Source organism: Xiphophorus couchianus, chromosome 11 (assembly GCF_001444195.1).
Source record: "Xiphophorus couchianus chromosome 11, X_couchianus-1.0, whole genome shotgun sequence".
Taxonomy (NCBI): domain Eukaryota; kingdom Metazoa; phylum Chordata; class Actinopteri; order Cyprinodontiformes; family Poeciliidae; genus Xiphophorus; species Xiphophorus couchianus.
The window spans coordinates 23,976,018-23,999,895 of record NC_040238.1 but is presented as its reverse complement, the minus strand read 5'-3'; the positions used below and the strand labels follow the sequence as shown (position 1 = coordinate 23,999,895).

At 39.9% G+C, this 23,878-nt stretch overlaps 2 protein-coding genes across 7 annotated transcripts in view; one reads left to right on the top strand and one right to left on the bottom strand.

The window, feature by feature from the left end:
- The window catches only part of zswim7 (zinc finger, SWIM-type containing 7), a 17,490-nt gene extending 12,374 nt beyond the window's left edge, over nucleotides 1–5,116 (top strand). For both annotated transcript variants that reach the window (XM_028031713.1, XM_028031715.1), the window contains exon 5: nucleotides 4,752–5,116. In XM_028031713.1, coding sequence (XP_027887514.1) covers nucleotides 4,752–4,862 — 111 coding nt within the window. In that variant the 3' untranslated portion in view covers nucleotides 4,863–5,116. The remainder of the gene's footprint in view (nucleotides 1–4,751) is intronic.
- On the bottom strand, nucleotides 5,108–23,878 carry adora2b (adenosine A2b receptor). Of its 5 annotated transcripts, XR_003597298.1 has the most exons (4): nucleotides 23,354–23,878; nucleotides 22,761–23,226; nucleotides 8,784–8,890; nucleotides 8,588–8,702 (listed from the first exon to the last, which is right to left on the bottom strand). XR_003597298.1 is itself a non-coding variant. In XM_028031709.1 (3 exons), exons 2-3 carry the CDS (start codon nucleotides 23,135–23,137, stop codon nucleotides 8,027–8,029), a joined length of 1,053 nt encoding a protein of 350 aa, XP_027887510.1. In that variant the 5' UTR covers nucleotides 23,138–23,226; nucleotides 23,354–23,876; the 3' UTR covers nucleotides 5,108–8,026. The 5 variants fall into 5 exon arrangements, 4 of the variants coding, with proteins under 4 accessions (XP_027887510.1, XP_027887511.1, XP_027887512.1 ...); XM_028031709.1 differs by lacking the exon at nucleotides 8,784–8,890 and having other exon boundaries at nucleotides 5,108–8,702; nucleotides 23,354–23,876; XM_028031710.1 differs by lacking the exon at nucleotides 8,784–8,890 and having other exon boundaries at nucleotides 5,108–8,702; nucleotides 22,761–23,223; nucleotides 23,354–23,876.

Sequence of the window (23,878 nt, the reverse complement as noted above, 5' to 3'; positions counted from 1 at the left end):
CTGAGTTGTTTATTTAAGTTCAGCAAATATTTACAAGAATTTAAACGGCAAAGAAAAAAGAGCAATGCAGAAATTTTTTTTGTTTTTTCGCAATTTAATATCTGACGTCAGTCAGCTCATCAATATCACCGATGATATTGATGACTACATTCTATATCTACTACATTCCAATCAGTACTTTCATAGCAAACCTGCAAACACAAAAGTGCTTCATCCGTCTTTACAAAATTACTTTTATCTTTTTTTTTAAAGTCAATCCTACAAGGACAAAAAACTTAATTTCTTCAACACTTAATGTGTTGAATAATTTTAGGTCCAACTGAAAATGAAAGCCGAGATAAGAAATTAAAAAAAAGAATACATATTATAAACTTCAACTCGCATTCGAACGTGGGCACTACGCTCACCATCTGAGGTTTTTTATGTTTCAAAGTGGATGTGACCCGAAACACCGTAAGATGATCACATAAAACTCTAAAGCAGTTTGGGAAAACTAAAATTAAAGAGTCTTTTACGGGATTTTATTAAGGAAATAGCGAACAAACTTTATGTCTATTTGCTTTATTAATGGTAACAATTAGGGGTTCACCAATTTATCTGTGCCGATTTCCTTAATTTTGGGAGATCGGTGATCGGCCGATTTTTATATATGAAGCCAATCTTATTCACCGATGTTATCAACCTTGTCAAAGGTCTAAAAAGTCAACCACTGTGCTTTTCTTTTCTCCTGTGAGAGAGGTTTGACTGACAAACTGGCCGACCAGGTCATGTCTGCACATTTACAGTAAACAATAGTCACCCCATTGTTGCCAATTCAGCAACTTTCTTGATATATTGAGCAACATTTCAGACAAAAAATTGGTATCAGCCAAAATCGGAATCGGTAAGTTAGGCTTTTTAAAAGATCGGTAATCGGCGATCGGCCAGAAAACTGCAATCGGTGCACCCCTAGTAACAATCAGTCCTGCTCTTTCCACACCTTTCTTGGAATAAAATCGACTTACAAAATCTCATCTTAAGCAAAATGTTGCAACACTGAAACGACCTGAGCTTCCTCTTTCTCAATAGGAAACAAGCCTGGCTTTAGAGACCAAAGAGAATAAGCAGAACATTTTCCGAGCTCCTCAGGAATCGTGTATCCAAATTCAAGTTTGGACTTCATTAGACCAGATCACTTTTGCTGATGATATTCTGTGTTCATTACTTCATGTAAAAAGACACAATTTTTAAATGAACTGCAACTCTTGCAGCGTTTTTATCTTTTGCCCTTTAAATGTAGAGCTGCAACTAATAATTATTTTAGCTAACAATTATTCTGATGATTAATCAATTAATCTGATTTTAAAACATTGGCACATTCTGCCGATTTTCTGTTTGAGCTTTTTTTTTTATACAATATTAGAAGTGCATTAAAAGATGCAAAGAAACAAATAATTAAATTATATTTTTCAATGAGATAACCATTTTATTGCCTAAAATGCAAAAACAGCGTTACTTTAGTGTACGCTTAATAGTTTGTAGTAAATGCAGGTAAAAAATATTTCTATCAAAGCTACTAAGCTCAGGCCTTTGTTCTTGACTGAACATCAGTTCAGCGTCGGGATAATCTGTTGATGTTTCTGGATTAACTGATTAATAATTGAATAGCAAAAGATGCTTAATAGGAGATGTTTTGTTTTCACAGCATTTGAACCAGGTGAAACTAAAACTATGCAACTTGAGGAGTTTTGGGTAGAACATATAATTTTTTTTAATCTAAGGTTATTTTTTTTATCCAGTTTTGGCCTCAGTAGTACTCTGAGAATGGACCTTACCAAGCTCCGCCCACAACAGACCTACGTGACCGCAAGTCTCACAAGCAAAGCCTCGCAGCGCGTTGTTTCTATGTAAACATGACTGGATTTGTGCGTAATTTCTACCGGATTTTCACAATATATCAGCTACTACAATGGACAGAGGAACTAACAAGTTCATGTCATCATCTGGGAGGAGGTTACTGGTTTCTCAGTCACAAGCTGGTTGCAAACCTGAGGCCAGCAGGTGTCAGTCAGTTATGGTAGATCTGAAATTTGGTTTGATGACGTCAATATGAGAAGCTACAGACTGATAGGAGGAACCAAAGAGCTCTGGAAAGGTAAAGGAAAATCTTCTGAAGCTGGAATATAATTAATTTAATTTCACATAATAATCGCGGTAGAAGCCATTTGTTTGTTAAAATTTAATGAGATATATTTGTTTTATTTGATGTTTGTTGTGAATGACGTAAACTCACAAACGAACGAGGTAATTAGTCCAACGTTTAGAAACTACAGCGCCTGTAATGCGCCACAACAAAGGTAAACAAAGGTAAAATAACCTGAACAGGTGATCAACTCAAAACCACTCCTACCTTTTTACACTCTCTCTCTCTTTGTAGTTTAAGCTCACATGTTACCGTGGCAACCGCCTGCGCCCCGCAAGGCGAGCAAAGATTAAGTTAAAAACATAACATTCAGTCCGTTACATATCAAGTTTCCAGGCTTGATATTTATTTCTCGATTATTAATCAGCGCTTCCCTGAACACAGCGATGGTTGACTGACTAGCTGTACTTGGTGCTAGCGTGGCTAACACGAGTAACAGTTTAGTCCAAAGCCTTTTCTGCTAAAATAAAATCTTTAGTGTTTGTCAGATACAGACACATTGCATATTGATCTGTTTAGCTAACGTAAGACTTCAAGGTGTAGAAGTTGTATCAGTTCTGCCATTATGCTGTTCTTAGCTAACGGGAAGCTAAGTGTGTTTGTGAGACGGTCACACACGTGACCACAGAATGGGCATCAGCCAATGAAAAGCGGCTCCTCTGGTAAGGTCCATGCTGTTCGTTTGTTTATTTTTATCCGCACACTCCAGTTAACCGATTACTTTGACGATCATTTCTAATAGATTAATACAATGAATCATTTCAGCCCTACTTAAATGTATGCATTACAAGATTTTCCATTGGCGGGCCAGTTCACGAGCCTATAGTCCTTCTGCAGAGGAATTTTAGACGTATCAGAGTTCACATCACTTCGCCGTACATTGTGTACTTTCCAGCGACGCTTAGAGACATACAACCCGTTTCACAGCCGTCCGTTGTGTCTTCTCAGTCGAGCGTGCATCTCTGAGAAAAAAACCCCCTCTTTGCCCCGCCAAGTGAGACAAAGCACACTGTGGAGTGTGTGCACAGATGTGTTGTGGTCAGGTTGTGTTTTTGTCTGGTCCCTGATTGGTGTCTCCCCTTCGGTCTCTCCCTAAATATCTTGAAACAAACAAGCTCGGCTCCTTCTCCGACTGCGCGGCTGATTTGTCTCCCTGGAGGATGCAGCTAAAATCAGTGTGAGAAACAGAGAGCTGCAGCAGACCAGGGAGACTCCCAACGATCACATCAGCATCGCTGATACAAAACACACAACACACACAGCAAAATAAAATTACTTTTACAGTCATAGGGAAGTGCATAGGTTTCTTGCAGAGTCTTATAAAGGGCCTTCATGCATGATTTTCAGCAGCTGGCGTCCATTCAGGGAATATGTAGGCTCAATCTTGGCTCAGTGCAATGTGGACCAGGTCCATTTTGTTTCAAAAAAGTGGGTCAGAGGATAAATAGCTGAGCTGCAACTGCAACATGTGTTGCCTTTCCCATACTAGCAGCAAACTGCCTTCAGCAGAAACAAAATTCTGTATCTACTGGATATTTTGAAGTACTTTGTGATAACGATAAAATTGTGTCAAAAATAAAACTATTCTTATTTTTTTTAAGTAACTGTATGGTTGGTTGTGAATGCATGGCACAGCATTTATAGCGAACACAAATATTAAATAAATAAATTCCCATTTAAGAGGATACCGCTTCATTAGAAAAAAGTTAGATTTATATCGCTTAACTGCACACAGTAAACACATTTAATCGTGTTTTTGAGTTTTCTGATTTATCGATGCTCTCTTGGAACAAACTGGATAAAATAGCTAAATAGATAAATAAAAATTCTCATAAGAAAGTTTTTACTGATTGATAAACAAAACAATAAATGCCCACCCCTAATAAATAATTTTACTGTTATGAAAAACTCGAGTAGATTGAAAATGAGACATCGAGTATGGAAGCATATTAAAACTAGAGGCACTGATCAGAATGTTTTGCTTAATTTCGGATCTCAGTTTTTATCTTATGTATTGTTCTGCAGATACCAACTCTATTTTTCACTCTTTAACAACTTAAACACCAGAGTGTCCTTTCCACAACCTGTTTCCACTCTGGTTTAAAACACTCAGTGACTGGAAAAAGATCACTTTTTGAGTTTCCAAGCAGCTGGTCTTTGGTCAGAACCTATTCCAGTCACCAGCTGATTTTTCCAAGCCTCTGTAAGAGGCTCTGTAAAAGATGTCTTAATGCAAATTAAAAATTGCTCACGATCCAGTAATCAAACTACTGATATTACACGCTTCCAAAAATTAATAAAGTCTAATAATCCCCGTCATCATTTACTCTAGATTTTGGTGCAGAACTTGATTGATGTCTGAAATTAGCCTGCCATTTGCTCCGTGACTCTCGCTCCTAGACTGGAGGATTCTCAAAGGAATATTAGCAACAGGCTCCTCTGATGAGATCTTGTTGTTGGAATTACCGCCGAGTGTCATTGCAGCTTCATATCCGTGACATTAATCATTTTTTCATCCACCGTCTGTGGAATGAACTTGTCTCTTTCTTTCTTTTTTCTTTCCTCCCAGTGCAAACACATCCTGGCCGTCTACCTGTGTCAGGCTATGGCTGTGACTCAACAGGAGAGCGTCTCTGATCAGCAGATGTCCGCGGTGCTGAGCGGGACCGAGAGCCCGTAGCAACCCCCGCTGTATTTATCTGAAAGATAACAGATTCTACTCTGTTTTCTTTTAGAAATGTTCTTGATCTCAAATACTTACAGCTTTATTTTTAGTTGCTTTTTATCTGAAGCTCCATCATTTATGAGAGTGAGAGAACATCTGGACACCGAGGTCACTTCCAAACCGTCTCATGATTTTTTCTCATACGCTGCTACTAAATATAATCTTGTCACTACTTTAAAATGTGGGAATAAAATCCGACCTTACCAATATAAACATTGCCTTTATTAACAAAATAATTCACCATACATACAGATTGCATCATGTTAAACAGTTGTAGTTTTGTGTTGAACAAATGAACTTTCACCTCTGGAAAACGTTGGACATCAGCTTGACCACAGTGGAGGCATTTTTCCTGATTAGTAACGACAAGATGGCACACAGACAAATGGATACTTGGGAATGAAAGGCAGGAATGTTGAACTTGCCATTGTTCGCATTACCTTTTAAAAAATAAAATAAAATAAAGGCAACAGTTTGACATCAAGCAGAAAGCCAGACAGCTACAGTACTTATTGTCACACACCAGTCAACAAAGACGACAAGATAACGTTACAGTGCAGTTACAGTATAGATGTCTCCATTGGAATGGCCCTAAACGTTGCGACACTCCTGTGTTTTAGCCCTTGAGATCAGACAGAGGTGGAAATCAACAAACGCAGAAAGACAGAGCAGCAGCATAGACCGAGGGCTCCACTTCAGAGCACTTATTTTACACCAGTGAAGCACACCAAAACAGGAAATTAAAATGTCAGTGCAATGTTCATTTGAATAGTGATGACTGTCAGGTGACCTTAACACCCTCTGGTAGTTCGTAGATGGCGTGACTTTGCAGAAAGACCTTCTTATGCAGCTTAAAAGCTTTTCTTTGAATTATAATAATGCCTCTGTGTCTAAAAATATTTACTTTTCACAATCTCCCTCACTGGAATCTGGATTTACTAACCTGTTTTTGTTGGCACACATAACATTACTCGGCTGAGTTAAAGTTTATCTTAAAGATTCAAATCGTTTGTTTTCTGAAATCAAATGGCTTGTGTCTGTTCTGTCTGTGGTTTTTAAGACTGACTGTGGGCGAAGGTTTGAAGTAAGCCCAACTCTTATACCCAAAGCAATGACAGCTATGAAGTCTTATGCAAGCCACTAAAGGGACGTGTGACTAGAACCCGGTCGACATGGAGTTATGTAAAGGACTTTGATTTGAGGTGTCATCTTGCATGATGTCATCGTGAAGCAGCTAAAAAGGCTCGATGCCAGTGCAAAGTTAGTTTAAAGGTTACGATCCGTTTTCCACTTGATGTAAAGAAATGCACATCACTGAAGGTAATTTTTGCAGCTAAACCAACTTCGACCACTTAGTCATTTCCTGTGGAACACACACAGTACAAAGGTGACAGTTTGGTTTTTAGTGGTTGCAGTAAAATGCAAGGCAAAGAAAAGTGACTTGTTTCTTATTCATCCTATAATTAAAAAATATATATTTTGAAAGTGAGTTTCTGTTAAGAGGTTCTAAACAATCTTTGCATTCCCTAAATTTAGTATAAATCCAGTTTAATTTGTCCGAAAAGCTAACGGCTAGTTCGTTGGAGACAAAAGCAAGACTTTAATAATTTAAAAACAACTCTAGCATAAAATAATCAGTTGTTTTCTTCAAATACTATTTAGGAACAGTTACTCTGCTATTAAGGCTTCTGCATTGAGGACTACGGCCTCCATACTTGCGTTGTGCTTTACCCAACTGGTTGCTTTTGACCGTTTCTTTGTCTTGGTCTTTGCCAGGTTAGCCGTTAGCTTAATTGTCCAGGAAAAACACTGTCTAAAAATTGAAGACACTAAGTTATTTACAGCAGGTAAGTTACTAACTGTGAACCAAGATTTTTACAGTCTTAAACTGATGAAAAATAATTAATAATCCCAATTTTAGATCTTAAAACATCTTTAAAAGGCACAGACATACAATATTAAGTAATTAACTGAGGGGTTTCCTAACCTGTTACTTTTTTCCCCATTGCATTTAGATTGGTGTTATTTATTTATTTAGAAATATTTGAAAGTAAGACATCACAAAAATATCTTTTTTGTTACATCTTAATCTTTCAGATCCTACTTATGGAGTTTGACCCTCGACCTGCTTAAGGTTTAGAATTATATTCATTTTAGTTTACTATCTCTGGGTTAGGATAATAAAACCAAAACATTCATTACAGTAACTAACCACCAGCTGCTTGGGTTGTATATAAATGACAAGTTAGGCTTTGATGCTTTGAAGATTTTAAGGGCAATTAAAGTCGATAGAAAATCAAATGAATTATTCATGTATGTACGTCTTGATTTTAGATAAAACTTGTCTTGAAAATGTTTTAAATGTAATTTAATGAACCCCTGTTAAGCAGAACCTCACGATTGAAAAAAGACTATACTGTCCCTTTATTTAAAATTTGTAGCACTCTAAAAACTTGGTGCTTATTTAAGGAACCATGATTTCAGCTTGTCTGAGAAAACTGATGAGTGATATGCAAAGATTCACACTTTTACCTCAACTGCTTCCTTCCGAATTAAATTCATAAATCTAGGCTGAAGAAATTGTGTCCTCCTCTCAGCAGATGGATGAAGCAAAGATCTGTGAGCTGCAGAATATCCACAGGTTAGGATAGCTACCACTGAACCTTTCTTTAGCTCCACAAGTACAGATGTAGCCCACACACGCACACACTCATGTTTGTTTGATCAATACATTCTGAAAGACAAGGTCTTGTAATAAATAAATTATTTGAACACTGGCACTGAATGTCGAGAGTATAAAAAACAGCAGGGCACAAAAAGAGGAGTGTTTGTAGTTGGAACAGGGCGAATTCAGAACAATAAATAGCATCTTGAGTTTGGATCCTCACAGTCCTACAAATCCAGTTAGCTTCAACTATTTAAACAAAACTCCTTCAACAACAACAAAAAAACAAGTTATTTAAGACTTGTAGTTGAATACTTCACAGACCCCCATCCCGCCCCAATACAATTCATAAATAAAAGTCTACATTCAAGGTGGGATTGACATCGGTTCATCTTCACATTGTTCTGTAAACATTAGAAACCTCACGCCTTGACGTTGATGGAGTCCTCCACCTCTACAGCAGAGGGTCAATGGTCACTGTGACCTGGTCTCTGTTGCGTCTGCTGCCGTTGGAGCTGAGGTAAAGCTCCTCCTTGTGGCAGAGGAAGTGCTGCACCAGGATTTTGCGGAAGGTGTTCCGGAAGTCCTGAATGCGGTAAGCGTAGATGATCGGGTTGATCACGGAGTTGGCGTGAGACAGAATGATGGCCACGTACATGACAACCGGAGGCTTCCCCAGATCGCTGTAAAACAGCGTGAGGCAGTTGAGGATGTGGACGGGCAGCCAGCAGACGGTGAAAAGTCCCACGATGATGGAGAGGGATTTAGCGGCCCGGATCTCCTTCTGCAGCAGGCTCTTGTTCTGGTTGTCCCCGTTGCCCACACACTTGAGCTCAATCTGCCTCAGCTGCTTCCTGGCCACGGTGAAGATCTTCACGTAGATGCCCAGCATTATGAGCAGCGGCACCAGCACGCACACAAAGAAGTTAAAGTACACCATATACTGCATGTCCACCACGCTCTCAAAGTAACACTCTTTGCAGTTCGTGCTGTTGACCGAGCTGCAGTTCTCCCGACTCGAGTCCTTCAAGTTCCACCCAAAGAAGGGAATGAGGCCGATGACAAAGGAGAGGATCCATAAAATGGCTATTATCTTTCTGGCGGTCTTCCCCGTCATCAACTCCTTGTACCTGGAGAAAACGGGGCACAGGTTAGTATTATTCACAAAGGTCACAGTGATCTCACAAAACACAGTTTTATCCATAACTCACAATATCTCAAAGGTCAAAGTCACGATGAGATCATACATTCCCTGAACAATATTCAGCTTCGTGTTCAGGGGCAGAAGCAGAGATGGTCACTGTCGCTTTCTGTTTTTCTGAGAATCAGAAAGAATGTGGAAAAAAGTGAGCTGAAGGTGCAAATCTGCTCCAACAGCTTGAAGGCGTGTCCGAACATGTGTGATGGTTTCCAGTCTTGAGAAGGCTTTATGGAAAAATGCAAACTTTCTTTTTGTGGAACAAGTTTTGCAAGGAAAACAATAGTGTAAGAGAATTGTTAATTGATGTGTTGTATGCAAAATCCTGCAAATGAATTTTGCTCTTGGCTTCATTTTCTGTTGCTTATGTGCACAAAGACACAAAAGCTCTGGCTTATCAAACCAGGAAAGCACAGATAGAGATCTGCTGCAACAACATGGATCCAAACAGTCTTGTCTTTTGTTACAGTCTATCAATCTGATCTTAACAACCACTATAGGGAAAAGTGAGGATATCACCCCCAACATCCTGCAGCAGCCTGAAAAACAGGGTTTAGTCTGTAGGTGCTGCTTATCAAACAACATGGTTATCTAATCATAAACAAATATGAGCTCCACTATAAATAAAACTCCATATCTAATATGTCTGAAAAACGTTATAGAGCACTTTCTAAGGAATTTTAGGTCTACAATTCCACAAAGAAAAAGCTTGTTGGAAAGGAAGTGAGGACCGCTGTCACTCTTCCAGGAAGTTCCTCCTGAGGTCAGACTGTGAAAACATCCGTTAGCATGTTAGATTTTACAAAAGCACCAGAAAATTGTGGCCTGCTTTTGAAGGGTTCTCCAAAAAAAAAAAAGTCAACATGGCGGCACAGTTGAGGTTTACAAAGTTAGGTGTAAACAGACACAGTCACCGTGTTTGGTACGATGGTAGTGACGCGATGCTTTGGACTTGTTTTGAATGCTGTGTTGCATTTACTGCTGATGTCGGACTTGGTTCACGCTCAAGATAGAAGAGTTCCAGTTATCGTAGTCGGACAAGTCAGTATTTCAAAATGGTGACACCCAAGTAGACATTGTTCGGAGTACCTCTTACTAACATTGTTTTCTTAAGCAAACACCACTTTTAATTCGTTCAGAATTAGAAGTGGTGTTTGCTTAAGAAAACATTGATTTTAGATGCACTCTTACATGTGTGTCTTGTAAAATAAATATGTTTCTATCACAGCTTGCCACTTTACTGCCATAAAGAAATGCGAAGTTGGTCTTACCACTTTCCGAGTGAAATCTGACTTCGGGGAACGCTCCAGTCAATTTCCCCGACTGGGAGTTCAGAATTTCTGAGTTCCGACTACAAATGGGACACCAGGAGCTACAAAACCGGGACTCTACAGTCACTGAGTCAACCATGAGCTACACACCAAAGACTTTCTACAATCAAAACTGAACAAACTGGACGATGCTCTACAGCTCAGCAGCAAATCTACAACAGAAAAAGACTCAAAGTGCAGCAGAAAACCAAAGTGTAGATCGCTAACTGATTAAAATGTTTGATTGCATTATCAGAGGGTTGAGCAAAACAGATGGCTACAGCTGTAAAGCAATTCCTACTAACACTGCACAACAAGAAAAAGGGGGATAGGTGATAAACACCTGTTAGGAAAATCTATAAATAGCTTAATGGAATTGAAGAAATGCTGTATTTTTACATTAAGTATTTATTCTCCACAGACAGAATCTACATGCAGCCATGTTCTATGTGCCTCTGTTGAGTTAAAATGAAAGTAACAAGTCTCCTGCTTCTTTTATTTGTATATCAATGCATGCAAGTCTTGGTCTGTGAACAGGTAGCAGGTGTTTTACATGTTCTTTTTTTCAAATCTAAGATTTGTGCTAAAATCCTCCCCGGTGTTTCTCAGTGATAACCAGTGACGTCAGTTCAACCTTATAAGTGGAGATACATTGTTTATGTTACTGTTGTAAAGTAGCTTAAATTAAGTATTGGCAAAGCTCAATGTCATTTTCACAGGTGGCGGAGCGTTGTTGTTAGTAGCTGCTGAAAGTAACTGAAAAAGTTACTTTTAATGGAACTTAGTTACTTTCCAAATCAAGTACGGTAATCAGTAATCTAACTAAGTTACTTCTTCCAGGAGTAATCAGTAATCGGATTAAAGTTACTGTTTCAAAGTAACTATGCTCTGGTGATAACACACATCCAGACATGAGCAAGAACCTGCAGTAGGTTTCTCATTAAAACGTTCCCTGGCTGAAACATGAAGCCCAGAGCAGCAGCTGTACATCAGGGAAGCTGGGTGAATCATTTTGGGTTCTGTCTTGACCGTCCGGATCACGTGAACCACGCTGGGAGCCCAACATGCCTTTTCCTCAAAGTGACTCAATGGCACAGCCGCACGCTAATGACTCACGAGGACGCTGACAGGGACACGCTTCCAAACACGGGGGTCAGTCTGAGCTGGAGGTGTCACATGTAATATGTCTGGCTGAGAGTGCTGCACACTGAATAGGGAAGAACACGACGCTTTTCTTGGCTAACACTGAGGAGAGCTCTGAAAGGATCAGGCATTCAGACTGCTGTATGCCTGCAGACAACAGAAGAGGCCTATTTCGTTAATGTGACACACTGCAAAAACACAACTTTCTTTCTCTATTTTTTTGTTGAAAATATCTTAGTACGCTTGAACTAAGAGAAAACAAACTGACAAGTGACCTTCCAGCAAGATATAGCAGCTTGTTTTAACCCAATAATTAATTAATATTGATGAAAAAAATGATGACGTGTTATCGGAAACATGTCTTAGTATGAGTAGAGATGCTGATACGACTGGTCCGATATTTACATCTGTATCGGTCCTGACGTTGAAAAAAGTTCAGCAGCTATTGGTGACAATGTGCCCGATCCATAAGGGCCGATCTAATCAGTCTAATTCTATGCTTTGTGCTCTTTGTCATACTTCATTTATTTTACATTATATTTAGAATTCCTAATCACACTGACTGAACCATTTGAAAGATTTGACGCAGTTTATTTTTATATTTTTCTCCAAAGTAAACTATTGCTTTTGTCAGTTTCTTTGTTATTTTTTCTTACATTGGCTGTTATACTCCTAATTGCACTAACTAACTTGTTTTATTTTTACATGTTTGACCAAGTTTCTGAAGCTATTGGTGTATTTAAATGTTCTGTATTGGTGCAGAGTTATCAAATAAATTTGTAATCTGGTACATTTATGTCTGCGTCTTTTAAAAAAGAAACACTTTAAGTCAATTCTACAACGTTTTTCTGTATTGGATCGGTACTGACCGATACTAAACCTCAGATTTCTGTATTGATATTGGAATTTTTTAAAAAAAAAGTGGATTGTGCATCTCTAGTATAAATGAAATTGTCTCCCAGTAGATCTAGTACTTTTTAAATCAATATTAAGGAACTATTGACTTATAACAAGCTCTTACATCTTGCAAAAAAGTGAGTTGTAAGTTAGTTTTGTTTTATTTTGAATGTACCAAGATATTTGCACTAGAAACTAGGAAATAAAAATAGATTTGGGTTTTTTGCAGTTCCCTCCCACTTTACAATTAAGTCCTACTTTGTGTTGGTCTGTCACATACAATCTCAATAAAATACATTGAGTTTTTCTCTGTATACTGTGAAAAAGTCCAAGGCCTTTTACAAGGCTTTGTTTCGTAACTCCTCAGGCAGTACTTCCTGGATTTGGTCTCCGCATTAACTGGATGGAACAATAGCATAATATGATGATAAATGAACAATCGTTTTATTCTGCGGAGCTGCGGTGATGGAAATGTGGATTTAATCTGGGCTTCGTGACAGAAAATCACTATTCCTGTTTTACAGGGAATTTGGTTGTAAAACAAAAGTCAGGTTACCATAACAGCAGAAATTATTTTTAATCATTATCCCGTTCTGCCCTTTCCTTTTTATAATTCTGATAGCTATGAGTTTATGAGCCCTGGCTCTGTCCTGTGACCCCTGCTGGGGCCCTGGCGGGACGCCCCATGGGGCATAAATAATAAAAACACGCCACCCAGAGCAGCACAGCAGAGGAAACCAAGGAGCTCATCATGGCCTGCGCTCTTCCTTCATTACCCACAACATCCTGCTGTTCGTCTCCGTCGCCCGCTCCTTCTTCCTTTTAATCTCTGAGTACAACGGCGAGTATGGGATCTGTTTCCCAGAGGGCCCATCTCCTGAACACCGCTCCCCACTTTCTGCTTTTCGTCCGTGGAGACAGCGAGCAAACCGGCGGCTGAGCGGATTAGTCCTGGCATGATGACAGCCCGCCGGCATCTATCTTTGTTCTGCTTTCTTCTCCAAACTCCACTTCCGCCCCCAGGGGCCACCGACCTGTGCCACGCCTCACACAAACACGGCCTGAGCACTCCTAACATCCACTTTGAAGTCCAGCTGCGTCCACAGCAAAACCCCCACAAACTGTTCAACAGGTGACAGCAGAGTGTTTGTCACTGACCTGGACAATCCCTCAATCATATCAACTCCATTCAGATTGTTTCTACAAACTAACTGGTGAGAAGAAAACTGGTGCAAAGTTCCTGCAGGAGACAAAGTCTCTGCTGTAAATCTGTCTGCACATCTTCACTGAGTCTTCTGGTTAAATACTATAACCGCAGCCCAATTAATAAACCAACCATGAGCTTCCCAGCTCCCAGTGATGCTCTGTGAAGACTACAACAGCAATATACTACACTAATATAATCTAGCACAGTATATTACTAAAACTTAGTTTAGCTGGTTTAAAGTCCTTTAATGAGATATCAAGGTTCTTGAAGAGTCCAGAGATTTCTCCGGCTGCATAGCATAGCCACTGCATCGTTAAACCAATAAGCTAGTAAGCTAGCTTCTTTTGAAGTTAATCTTTTGCTAGCTTTCAAATTAGACAAATGACTGTCATTTCCAGACAGACAGCCATGTTGTGGAGAAAATACATCACGCAATAAGCTTTTAAATAGTGCTAAATTTACCAAGTGCTTTAAGTCTCTGTATAAAAATCAAAATAAGTTGCATAATATTAAGATATCTACTATAATCAGTATGTTCTATTGTTTGAACAGCAGAGAGAATAACCTCAATTTTCCATGTGTACATGTGTCTGTGTAAGCTTCTCTCTATTCAAAGGTATGCTAACCTTTGAACAGTGATTCAAAGGTTAATAAAGTAACATTTTTCATAAACAACCATAAGATTTATTTCTCTTAACGGTGTTTTAAGACAGTAGTAGTTAACCCGGTTGGCCCGTCTTAGCTTTAATTTCCGGGATCAACTAATCTGGATTCAGTCTCCATGTGTAGTTATTTAAAATAGGCAAGACAGTAACTGTTTATGATCTTTTCACAGAAAATCTTGAAGTATCCCTTTAGGCTCCGTCTGTTGAGTCCCGACTAAAAGCACATAAAATTTAAGAGAGTCACTCATTCGCTACCTGAACAGAACTAAACAGGCCATAAGGCAGACTTTAAGCTTCTTCTGCAGAAGATAAAATCCTCTCAGCAGCAGCTCGTCAATTAGAGGGAACAAAGCAGGGTTTAATAAACAGAGACACAACTGGTTGATTATGTTTATCGCTGCTCAGAAACACAGATCAGTTACAGGAGGCGACGTGAAATAGTTCTGCTTTGGGGCCATCGAGGTGTTGTGTTTCAAAAGCAGTAGATAAATGCAGTGATAAATGAAACTGATTACGTCACGATCACTCAATGGTGGAACAGGTTTTAGGTTTTCTATGACTTTGACGGAGGGTTAATTTGGAGGCTTCGCTGAAGCTGAAGGTCCTGCTGAAGGAATTTCCCCTCAGTGGTGAAAATGTCATCGCTGATGGGGGTCGACCTCATCACGTCAGGCTCAAGTCACTTCCAGATTCGATTTCTCTGCTGACTGATTTATTGCCTTTAAGATTCTTTCACCACAGTGATTCAAAATGTTTGTGTTTTTACATGAAATTGAAAGTTTAAAATCTGCGATAAGATCAAACAAACCAAGAATTTAGCTCTACTTTAGATGCACTAATCTTAATCAAAGACACATTATCTAGTTAAAACAACAAAAGACCCTAAATATAAACAAGTTCGTATATTTTCTTTTGTAGTTTAGTTGATGACAAAGAATCCTAAATGCATATTTTGTAGTTTGTAGTTTAGTGTCATAGTTTATTTAAAAGTTTCTTCCTAATTTATTACTTCACTAATAGTTTTTTTCCTTCTCAAAATGAATCCTAATCAATATTTATCTACTTATTAAATATATTTAAAAATGTGAATATTTAATAGGACGGTGTGGAAGTATTCATGCTCCACCTCAAGGTACGTCACAACCACAAACTTCAATGTGTTTAGGTTCACCACCCGTTCACTCACATTTAGATGTTTCATATTTAGATGTGAGTGAACGGGTGAATGCCTGCATGTCGTGTGAAGCGCTTTGAGATCCTCTGGGCTTGATTCTTGAATCTCCCATGGCAACCATTCAGTTGTGAAATAGCGTCGCCTTTGAGATGCAGTTCCTCCTTTGAGCGGCTGTCCTCCCTCCTTCAGACTAGCCAACATCAATTAGCAAACACTGGTGGAACTGCATCTGCTGAACTCATTATAGGAGCTACTTCTCAGAGCAACACTGGTAAAAACGTTAAAGGGTTAACTGAGGAATGATGTTGTGACGACTTCGTGAAGGTGGAGTTTCAAAACGGGGAGGGCTTTCTTAAAGAGACAGAGGCCCAATTTCAAGACGCTAAATTACAGTCAAATTTCTTTTAAGTCATATTTGATATATTCAACATTTTTATAACAAATAAAGGCAGCAGTGACTTGATTGTGTTACAAAAATAGCACTGAGAGGCTGGGAAAGACTAACAAAATCATAAAATCGCGGTGAGATGAACAGCAAAGATATGATCACTGTAAGAACAAAACCAAGAAACCCACAATCACACTCACTCCTCTGCAACAACACAGAGCTACACACACTGCAAGGCTTTGCATCACACTGCAGCTCATTGCTTTATGTCACAGCTGATCCTTAGAGATGCAGCACTCCTCGACTCACGGCACATTCTGGATCCTGAAGCTGCACCTTTTTCCATCATTGTCCGTGTGACGAATCCGTAAATAGGGATTGGCTGTTTTGAAGTCCAGCCAAAACATATCAAAAACATATTTGCCACCAGCAGAGTTTCACCTCGTTCTTCAACTCTAAATCCACTTCATCGCATTACGAAGCCGCGACGCAGACACTCCGTCTCCGCAAAACACGACCCAGTAACACGATATTTGTCTGAGTCAGACACCGGGGGCAAAGCGAGGTTTCATTTTCTCTGACTTGGATCCGCAGATGAGGGTACAAATAATTCTTAAGAGTTGTCTGATGTGTCTGAGTTGATCTCAGAAAGCAGCCAGAGGGGCTGTTTCTGAGAAGTAAGAACAGCAGGGCTGGAATTGGGGGGAGCCCTGAGTGTGTGTTGTGGCTCGGTTATATTGAAGCATCTGGCCTCTCTCATCACTTCTACCTGGGACAGAATCGTGGCGTTTCCAGGCCTGCAAACTGGCCAAACTCGCACACTAACACCTCTGGATGTGTCATTGAGCTCAACATACACACTGATCTTATTTTCTGCATGTAGAGTCTGCAGCTGTGTGGGTCGGGTCACTACTGAGCCGTAAACAAGTGTTTCCTCCTTACAGATGTCTTTTGTTTCCGTTTTTCTTGGCAGAGCTATGAAGTGTTTGCAACAGCTAACCATGTTGGAGGAGTTTTGGCACGCTGTTTTAATTCAGGCACATTGGAGGATTTTGTTTAAAACTGCGGTATGTAACATTAATAACATATTAACACATAATCTGCGTCGGGGAAAAAAAAACACTAAATCGAGCTCCTCTAACCCCTATCCCTAACCCTACTGCTGTGGTCCTACTGCCATCTGCAGAAATACACTGCTTGGTCAAAAACAACCAACCAGAGGGGTGCTGTGGTGGCACAGGGCCAAAGCACAACCCACATTTGGAGGCTTTATTCCTCAAAAAGGACGTCACAGGTTCCATTCCCAGCCTGGTGACCTTTGCCGCATATCTCCCCCCTCTCTCATTACCTACTTTCCTGTCTGACCACTCTCAAATAAAGGCCACTAGAGCCAATAAAACCATAAAAAAACAGACAATCAGACCCAGCCAGTAGCGCATACACACGTGTGACTGACAGCGCTAAAACTCTCCTCCTGCCTCCGGTTGGTTGTTTTTGTTTGGGAGCAGAGCATTTCTGCAGATGGCAATAACAGCACTGGGACGAAGTTGGTTTTTTTCACAGATCATCTGTCTCATATTATACTGTCAGGACGTAATGAGAGTTTTAACAAATGTGCAAAAAACAAACATATTCTTGTAAAAGCTGCATTCTGCAGCTCTCAGGTCTCCACAACATTTTCAGGTTAGACTGTAAGAACATTTTAATTCCAGCTTATGTCATTTTCATTCTTACGCCTTGCATAGAAACCCCAGAGTTCAGTGTCAAAGAAAGCAAGAAAAGTTGTCTTCATGTCACGGTATCCGTCACTAAAGTTCCAGATTGTTGTTGTGTGATCTGTAACTGCTTTAATGTTTTGATAGTGATAGCTGTGGTAGAGACAGACGCATGAAAGCGTGTTACCATGAACAAGCATGAACAAGTTCAGTATGTGCAAAAGTCTCCAGGTTTTTTCCTTCGTGTTGCTCTACTAAACCGGAGAGAGCTCTACATGACATTGCTGTTTCATCTGTTTTGATTTATTTTTTATATCTGGCAGTGATGTGTTGGTAGTTTTTATTTTAGCTCTTTCAGTCACGTTGTCAGAAAAGCTCGACTTCTTTAAGACCAAAACCAAAAGATTGATAAGATTCAAGTTATGACTGAACAGGTGGGTCAGTATATTTCTAATAAGTTGCTTTGGATATATTTTCCCCTAACAAATAAAATTTGTTACTTCAGATTTTTATAATCAGTGATATAAAAATCTGAATTGTTGAAACAACTTATTGGATTAATCACGATTAACCTATTATTGAAACAATCGTCAACTAATTTAGTAATCGATTAATTGTTAACTGGGATATACAGAAAAAATGCTATTTGGTGAAAAAAAAACAACAACATTCAGAGCAAGTAGTTTAGCCAAAACTGTACAAAAATATTTTATATTTAATATAAAAACTCCTTTGACTGTAAATATGTTTTAGCCAAAACTCCTCAAGAAAATAGCTTTAACTTCACCCGGTTCAGGAATGTGATGTTTTTGCATTTTAGGCAATAAAAAGTTAATTTCCTTTTTTAAAGATGTATTTTTAAAAATACTTAAGTGGTTAAATGAAAAATCTGCAGAGTGCGCCATTTTTTAAAAATCCAATTAATTGTCAGAATAATCGATTACCAAAATAACCATTAGAAAAATTGTTTGATTAAAAACATAGCAAACTTGTAGGAACTCCTCGGTGCTCACAAAGCCAAACCTTTCAGAATGAGAACATTTCTGCTCTTGGAGTAACAACAGTCAGGCTTTTCTGCGTGGGGGGAAGCTTCAGATTTAATACATTTAATACAGATTTACAAGCTTCAGGTTTTTGCTCTGTGGGTCAGAAATAGACGTACACATGGGGGACTTTACAAGCCGCTCGCTCGGTGGCAGAAAACTTTCATCCAGAGTTTGTGTCAGACTGTCCTTTCTTGCCGGGGTTTTTGAGCGTAATGGAAATGACAGCGGATCCGACACGGCACGAACGGCCCCCACAACGAGCCGAGAGAGCCGACAGCCGACACGGCCCAAAAACAACAACACCTGCAGACAGACGCTTCCCATCTGATCGCTGAAAGCTGCTGCTCCTCAATACATGGAAATATCAAGCAGCACCGTGCTGTCCCTGCTGGCAGCTCGATCTGTCTGTTTCTGTTTTCACGGGAACACACACACACACACACACACACACACAGAGTACAGCTCACTGGCCTCTGCCAACAGCTCTGACACTCAGTGGCAAGTATCGATCCAGAGGCTTCGCCTTTTGTCTCTAATCACTCAACCCTGTTTTATTTTTTTTTGTTTGTTTTTGATAAGTGCAAACAATACATGTCAGTAAATTCAGCCTCTTTTTAAAAAAACTCACAAAAACCCCCAAAAGAAATGGGACAACTTATTAGTGTTAAATATTGCTAAACATTGTTCTTTTAGTTTATCAGAATAAAACACATTTACTGCTAATTTTGTTGGAACCATGTTCAGTCACGGAGAGCTGACTGACCTGATGGAACATTTATCAAAGCAGAGTTAATTCATGAGTCAAAAGCATTAAGATGAATTCACGTCTAAATTACTGCTTGGGGGGAAACTTTTGTTTGCGATGATTTCCTGAGAGTTTGTGTTTTTATTTTTATTTTTCTGTGTCCGTCAACAGAACACAAAGAAAAAGCAGCTGGGCGTCGGTGTGGAGCAGAAAAGCATGGAAGTCAACCGTGAATGGTTTTGGTCTCTGAGCCCTCGGGCAGCGCAGCGTTGGAAACAGATTAGCGGAAAACACAGGATGAGCTCAGGAACCGTGCTAAGCAGCGCTCCGAGTGAATTCACCGCTCTGTCCTAAAGTTAAATCTCTGCCAGGACTCAAGAGCAGGACTTATGTTGCAACTTTTACAGAAAATCACAGTGCAGGATAAAGTTAAACCAACGTGTTAACACACCTTTATAGTAATCAGTGACTTAAAGCTAAAAAATAAATAAATAAATAAAAAAATACCACCTGCTGAAATCCAAGGATGTTTATTTCACGTTCAGCCTGGAGTTTACCATGAACCAATTTGGTGTGGAATTTAAAAGCAGCATTTATGTTGGACCAACGTTTAGCTGTACTGGTGTAATGCTGCACTAATACTGATTTCTGATTTTCTTTTGTGGCTTGCTCAGACAAATACATTCAGCTGAACCTGGGTTTTAATTTAGCAATCAAAGGAGTTGCAAGATGATCCCTGTTTATGCATAAAAGCAGGTTTCCTGCACGTGTTACCTGAATTTTCTCAACTAGACCTAAAATTATGCTGGTTTTTATGCATTCAACTTATCTGTCAATGCTAGTCACGGCAAAAATTGGAAAATTTCGATTACTGGCAACTACAATAATTGATGCTCCGCTGTACGTTTGGCATTTAATTCACTCACAGAATATGTATTAAATTGCTGCGTTCAAAAGCCAAACGCTTCCAAGTAAGATGACTTTCTGCATCCTGGCACCTGATCAATTTCAAAGGACTGGCTGGATAAACCCAGAGTGCAATAATGCAATTATCATTCCAAGTTTATATGAGGCAATAAGCTTCATGGGGGATTTATAAGATCCCTGATCTGATTCTGATCTGTGCGTCTCTCTGAAGACAAAAAAGCATTCATCTCATATGAAGATGGCGTGAGTGGAGGTCTTCTGCTTCTGTATTAATAGCATATCTGTTTAAACAGCTGAAGCTACAACGCTGCAGATAAATGATCATCATGATGTGATTAATTAGAGCACTGCTTAGTGGGATTAAGGCTGAATCTCATTTCACTCCTTAACCCTCAACCTTAAAGGAGAAAGGGGAGTTTGGTTTGTTGCTGAGGAGTAAATAAAGATTTATAGGGAATGGCTGCCTTCCAGGTGCAAACTTGGAAATGAAGAAGCAGACGATTTTACGTCGATAAGTGAAAACGTCCCAGCACATCAGGTCTAATCACTGTCAATTATTGGTGATCAGATTAAAAATAGCAAATATAAATTTAGAAAAAAGTAATATGATATAACTTTCATTTCTTCTCAACAAGCTAATAAAGTGAAAACATACTGTAGCAAGAAGAAAATAATTTTAAAGAAGCACTAAAGTTTTTAATGTTTTATCAATACAGATCCAACGATCCGGCTTCTGATCCGGATGATAATGAGTCATGTTGTTTTTTTTTTTTATGACGTCTGACATGTGGAGTCTGGCTTCAACCAATCCCATTTCTGGGTTTTTTAAATCATTCTTAAGACTAAAATAGAAAAGAAATATGCTACTCACTTCTTGCAAGCAGCATTACAAGTTATTACAAGATTGCCACCATTTGTAAAAACAAACCTAAACACTTATCAGATCATCAAACTCAAAGTGCATGTGGTGAAAATCCTTTTATAAACACATCAGATCTTTGTGCTTGTAAAATATTGGACTCCCAGTGATAAATATATGTACTTAGTTAAATACAAGCTGTCATATTTAATCATACTTTATTTCCTTCAAACATGTTATTACTATGAAACCTGTCATTTTATAAACTATGTAAAATGTAAAAACCCTTTAAATACTTTAAAGTAAATCGCATTTGTTCGCAGTTGCTCTACATTAAAAAGCATAAAAAATACCATCCGCCTCTGTAACAGTTTACAGGATATTATTAGTCATCATATTATGATATAAGATGACTTATATTATGATATAAGATGACTTATATCATAATATCAGTAGTGCCCCGGTCTGACTCATATTTTAACCACTATTGGTATTCAGCAGCAAAAGACAAGGGAGAGGTTGTGGCTTTATCCTGCATACTGTAACGAGGAAATGCAAAGACGTTTTGACTAAATTTTGAGAGAGAGGGGAAAAAAAAGTCTTACTTTTTTTTTGCTCATAAATACAAATCAAACCCTTCCTGAAAAAATAAAATGACGGCTTTATAAAACTGGCATTATTTTTAAGAATCTCTGCTTGGTGTAAAGTAAAATCATTTTCAGACTCTTAGAGTTTGAAGTAAAGAGATGATCTAATCCAGGGGTGTCCAAAGTCGGTCCTGGAGGGCCGCCATCCTGTGTGTTTTAGTTCTCTCCCTGGTTTAACGCACCTGGATCCAATGATGGCTCATTAGAGGCCTTAGGAGAACATTGACAAGCTGAGAAAGTTGTTACTACAACCAGGGAGAGAACAAAAACATGCAGGATGCCGGCCCTTGAGGACCGACTTTGGACACCCCTGATCTAATCTATTCAAAGCAATCCTTAAATTAAGAAAACAACATCTGCTTCATCAGCTAGCTTCATTGTTACGCCACGTTTTATTAAAATCCCCAATAACCCTTCATTAGATATCAGAACGAAATGAAGAGAAAAAGAGTTCCGGCTCAAAGCGCAGATCATTTCTGTCCCTAGCTGTTGTGTTGTCCCTCTCATATGATGACGCCCAGGGCAGAGAGCCATAATACCACCTCTGGGAGTTCGGTAATTCAGTCCAAGTTATGAGCTTTCCCTGTTTATGTGCGCCAGAATAAAAACCCCGTCAGTCACAGGGGCGCAACTACATACTTTCTGAGGTGAATGCGAACATGTCATCGGCGCCCCTATTTTGGTCATTATTATTACACTTATTGTTGAGATGTGTGTGATAGGTGTGTCTATCAGACATTTATAGCAATACGGAATAAATCGCGTCCCGTGTTGGTTCAATAAGGGGCGGAGACAATAACAACCTGTTATTTTAGGCTAGCTTAAGCTAACCTGAGTATTTACAACTCTCTTGTTAATACACTGACATTACTTACCTGCTGTCTTTCAACCACTTTCTTCGGCTCTCCAACATCTTTATCCCTTCCCCTTCCGTTTTCTGTTTTGTGCCCCGGAGGTTTTTCTGCTGCCCATCTTTAGCTCCCTGTTGTCGAGGCATTCCTATAATTCAAATTTAAAAGGAAAAAAAACGCGCCTCAGGGCCGCTGCCCAAACTGCCTGTATGGGAGGGGAGAGGCGCCTAATCAGTGCTGTTCCTCTGTTATTTATCATTTCATACACAAACAGCTGTTAAGTACTTAAAATGCTGCCTAGAAAAAAAAATTCCCCACAACGTTTTTGCGCCCCCTCTAGTGCAGCGCCCCTATGCGTTGCATGCACTGCATACCCACTTTTTGCGCCACTGGTCAGTGACAACGCGCGGACTCACCTCAGTGGGATCTTCACCGCCAGATATCTGTCAATCGCGATGGCCAGCAGGCTGAAGATGGAGCTCTGAGTGAGTACCAAGACGAAACAGGCGAGGAAGAGGCAGCCGTAAAAGTTCAGGTACAAACCGACGCTGATGATTATGGCGAAGGGGATGGCGAGGCAGCCGACCAGGATGTCAGCCACAGCCAGAGACACCAGAAAGTAGTAGGTGGCGTTTTTCAGCCTGCTGTTGATCGCCACAGCCCAGCACACCAGCACGTTGCCGCATATGGAGAGGACAGCGATCACTGCTTCAATCGCGATGTATGATGCATTCATCTCAGTAGAGTGCGTCCGGCCTGAAATCTGCAGGTGGGTTACATCAGTGACGGTCATCCGCGACGCCTCTAGTCCCAGAGAAGGCAACAAGTCTGTGTGCTGTAATCCAGGGATACTCCACAAGTGGCTGCAGGAGGTGCCATCTGCTGCGAAATGAGGAGGGCACTTTTAGACGAGATGGTTTGTGGAAACTTAACCAAAAAACCCCAAACCAAAACAACAACAAAAAACTTCAACATCCGTCTGTTTAATCTGATTATCTGTGTGACTTACCTTAATGAGATCACGCATTTCCTCTGGATGTCCTCACACATGCAGCAGCATCTGTACGTCGGTGGTGTTGGTAGCAGTGTGTCACACAACTTCCCTCACACAGCGGTTTTCGTGCAGAGGAGGAAACGAGAGAGGGCGAAGAGGGAGGGGGATCACTTTCACACAGGAGCCACGCCCCGACACACACGCTCACACAAGCAGTTAAAAAGTACTTTTAAAAAAAAGGCGAAATCCCAGGAGAGCGCCGGTGCCACGCTGTGCGTAATTACGAGTCGGTTAAAGCGGCATTCAACCACTGTTTCCACGTGGATTTCCCGACACGTAATCGCTGGCCTGCGTGCGCGCGAGTACACCCACGCGACCTAAAGTCGATACCACTGGTTTCCATCAAGCACTCATGCGAGAGAAGTTCAACTCCAAACTTGTGGGTAAGACTTTATTTGAAGGGATGTGTGTAAGACACTGGGGTGAGCACGAAGGTGTCTTCATGAATGTTTGTCCTGAAGTCCGGTTCCGTAAATAATG

Coding starts and splice junctions, on each gene's coding strand:
- adora2b (XM_028031709.1), bottom strand. CDS start 23,137: ATGACCGTCACTGATGTAACCCACCTGCAGATTTCAGGCCGGACGCAC. Junction 8,703..22,760: donor GCGGTGAAGATCCCACTGAG/GTGAGTCCGCGC, acceptor CGTTTTCTCCAG/GTACAAGGAGTTGATGACGG.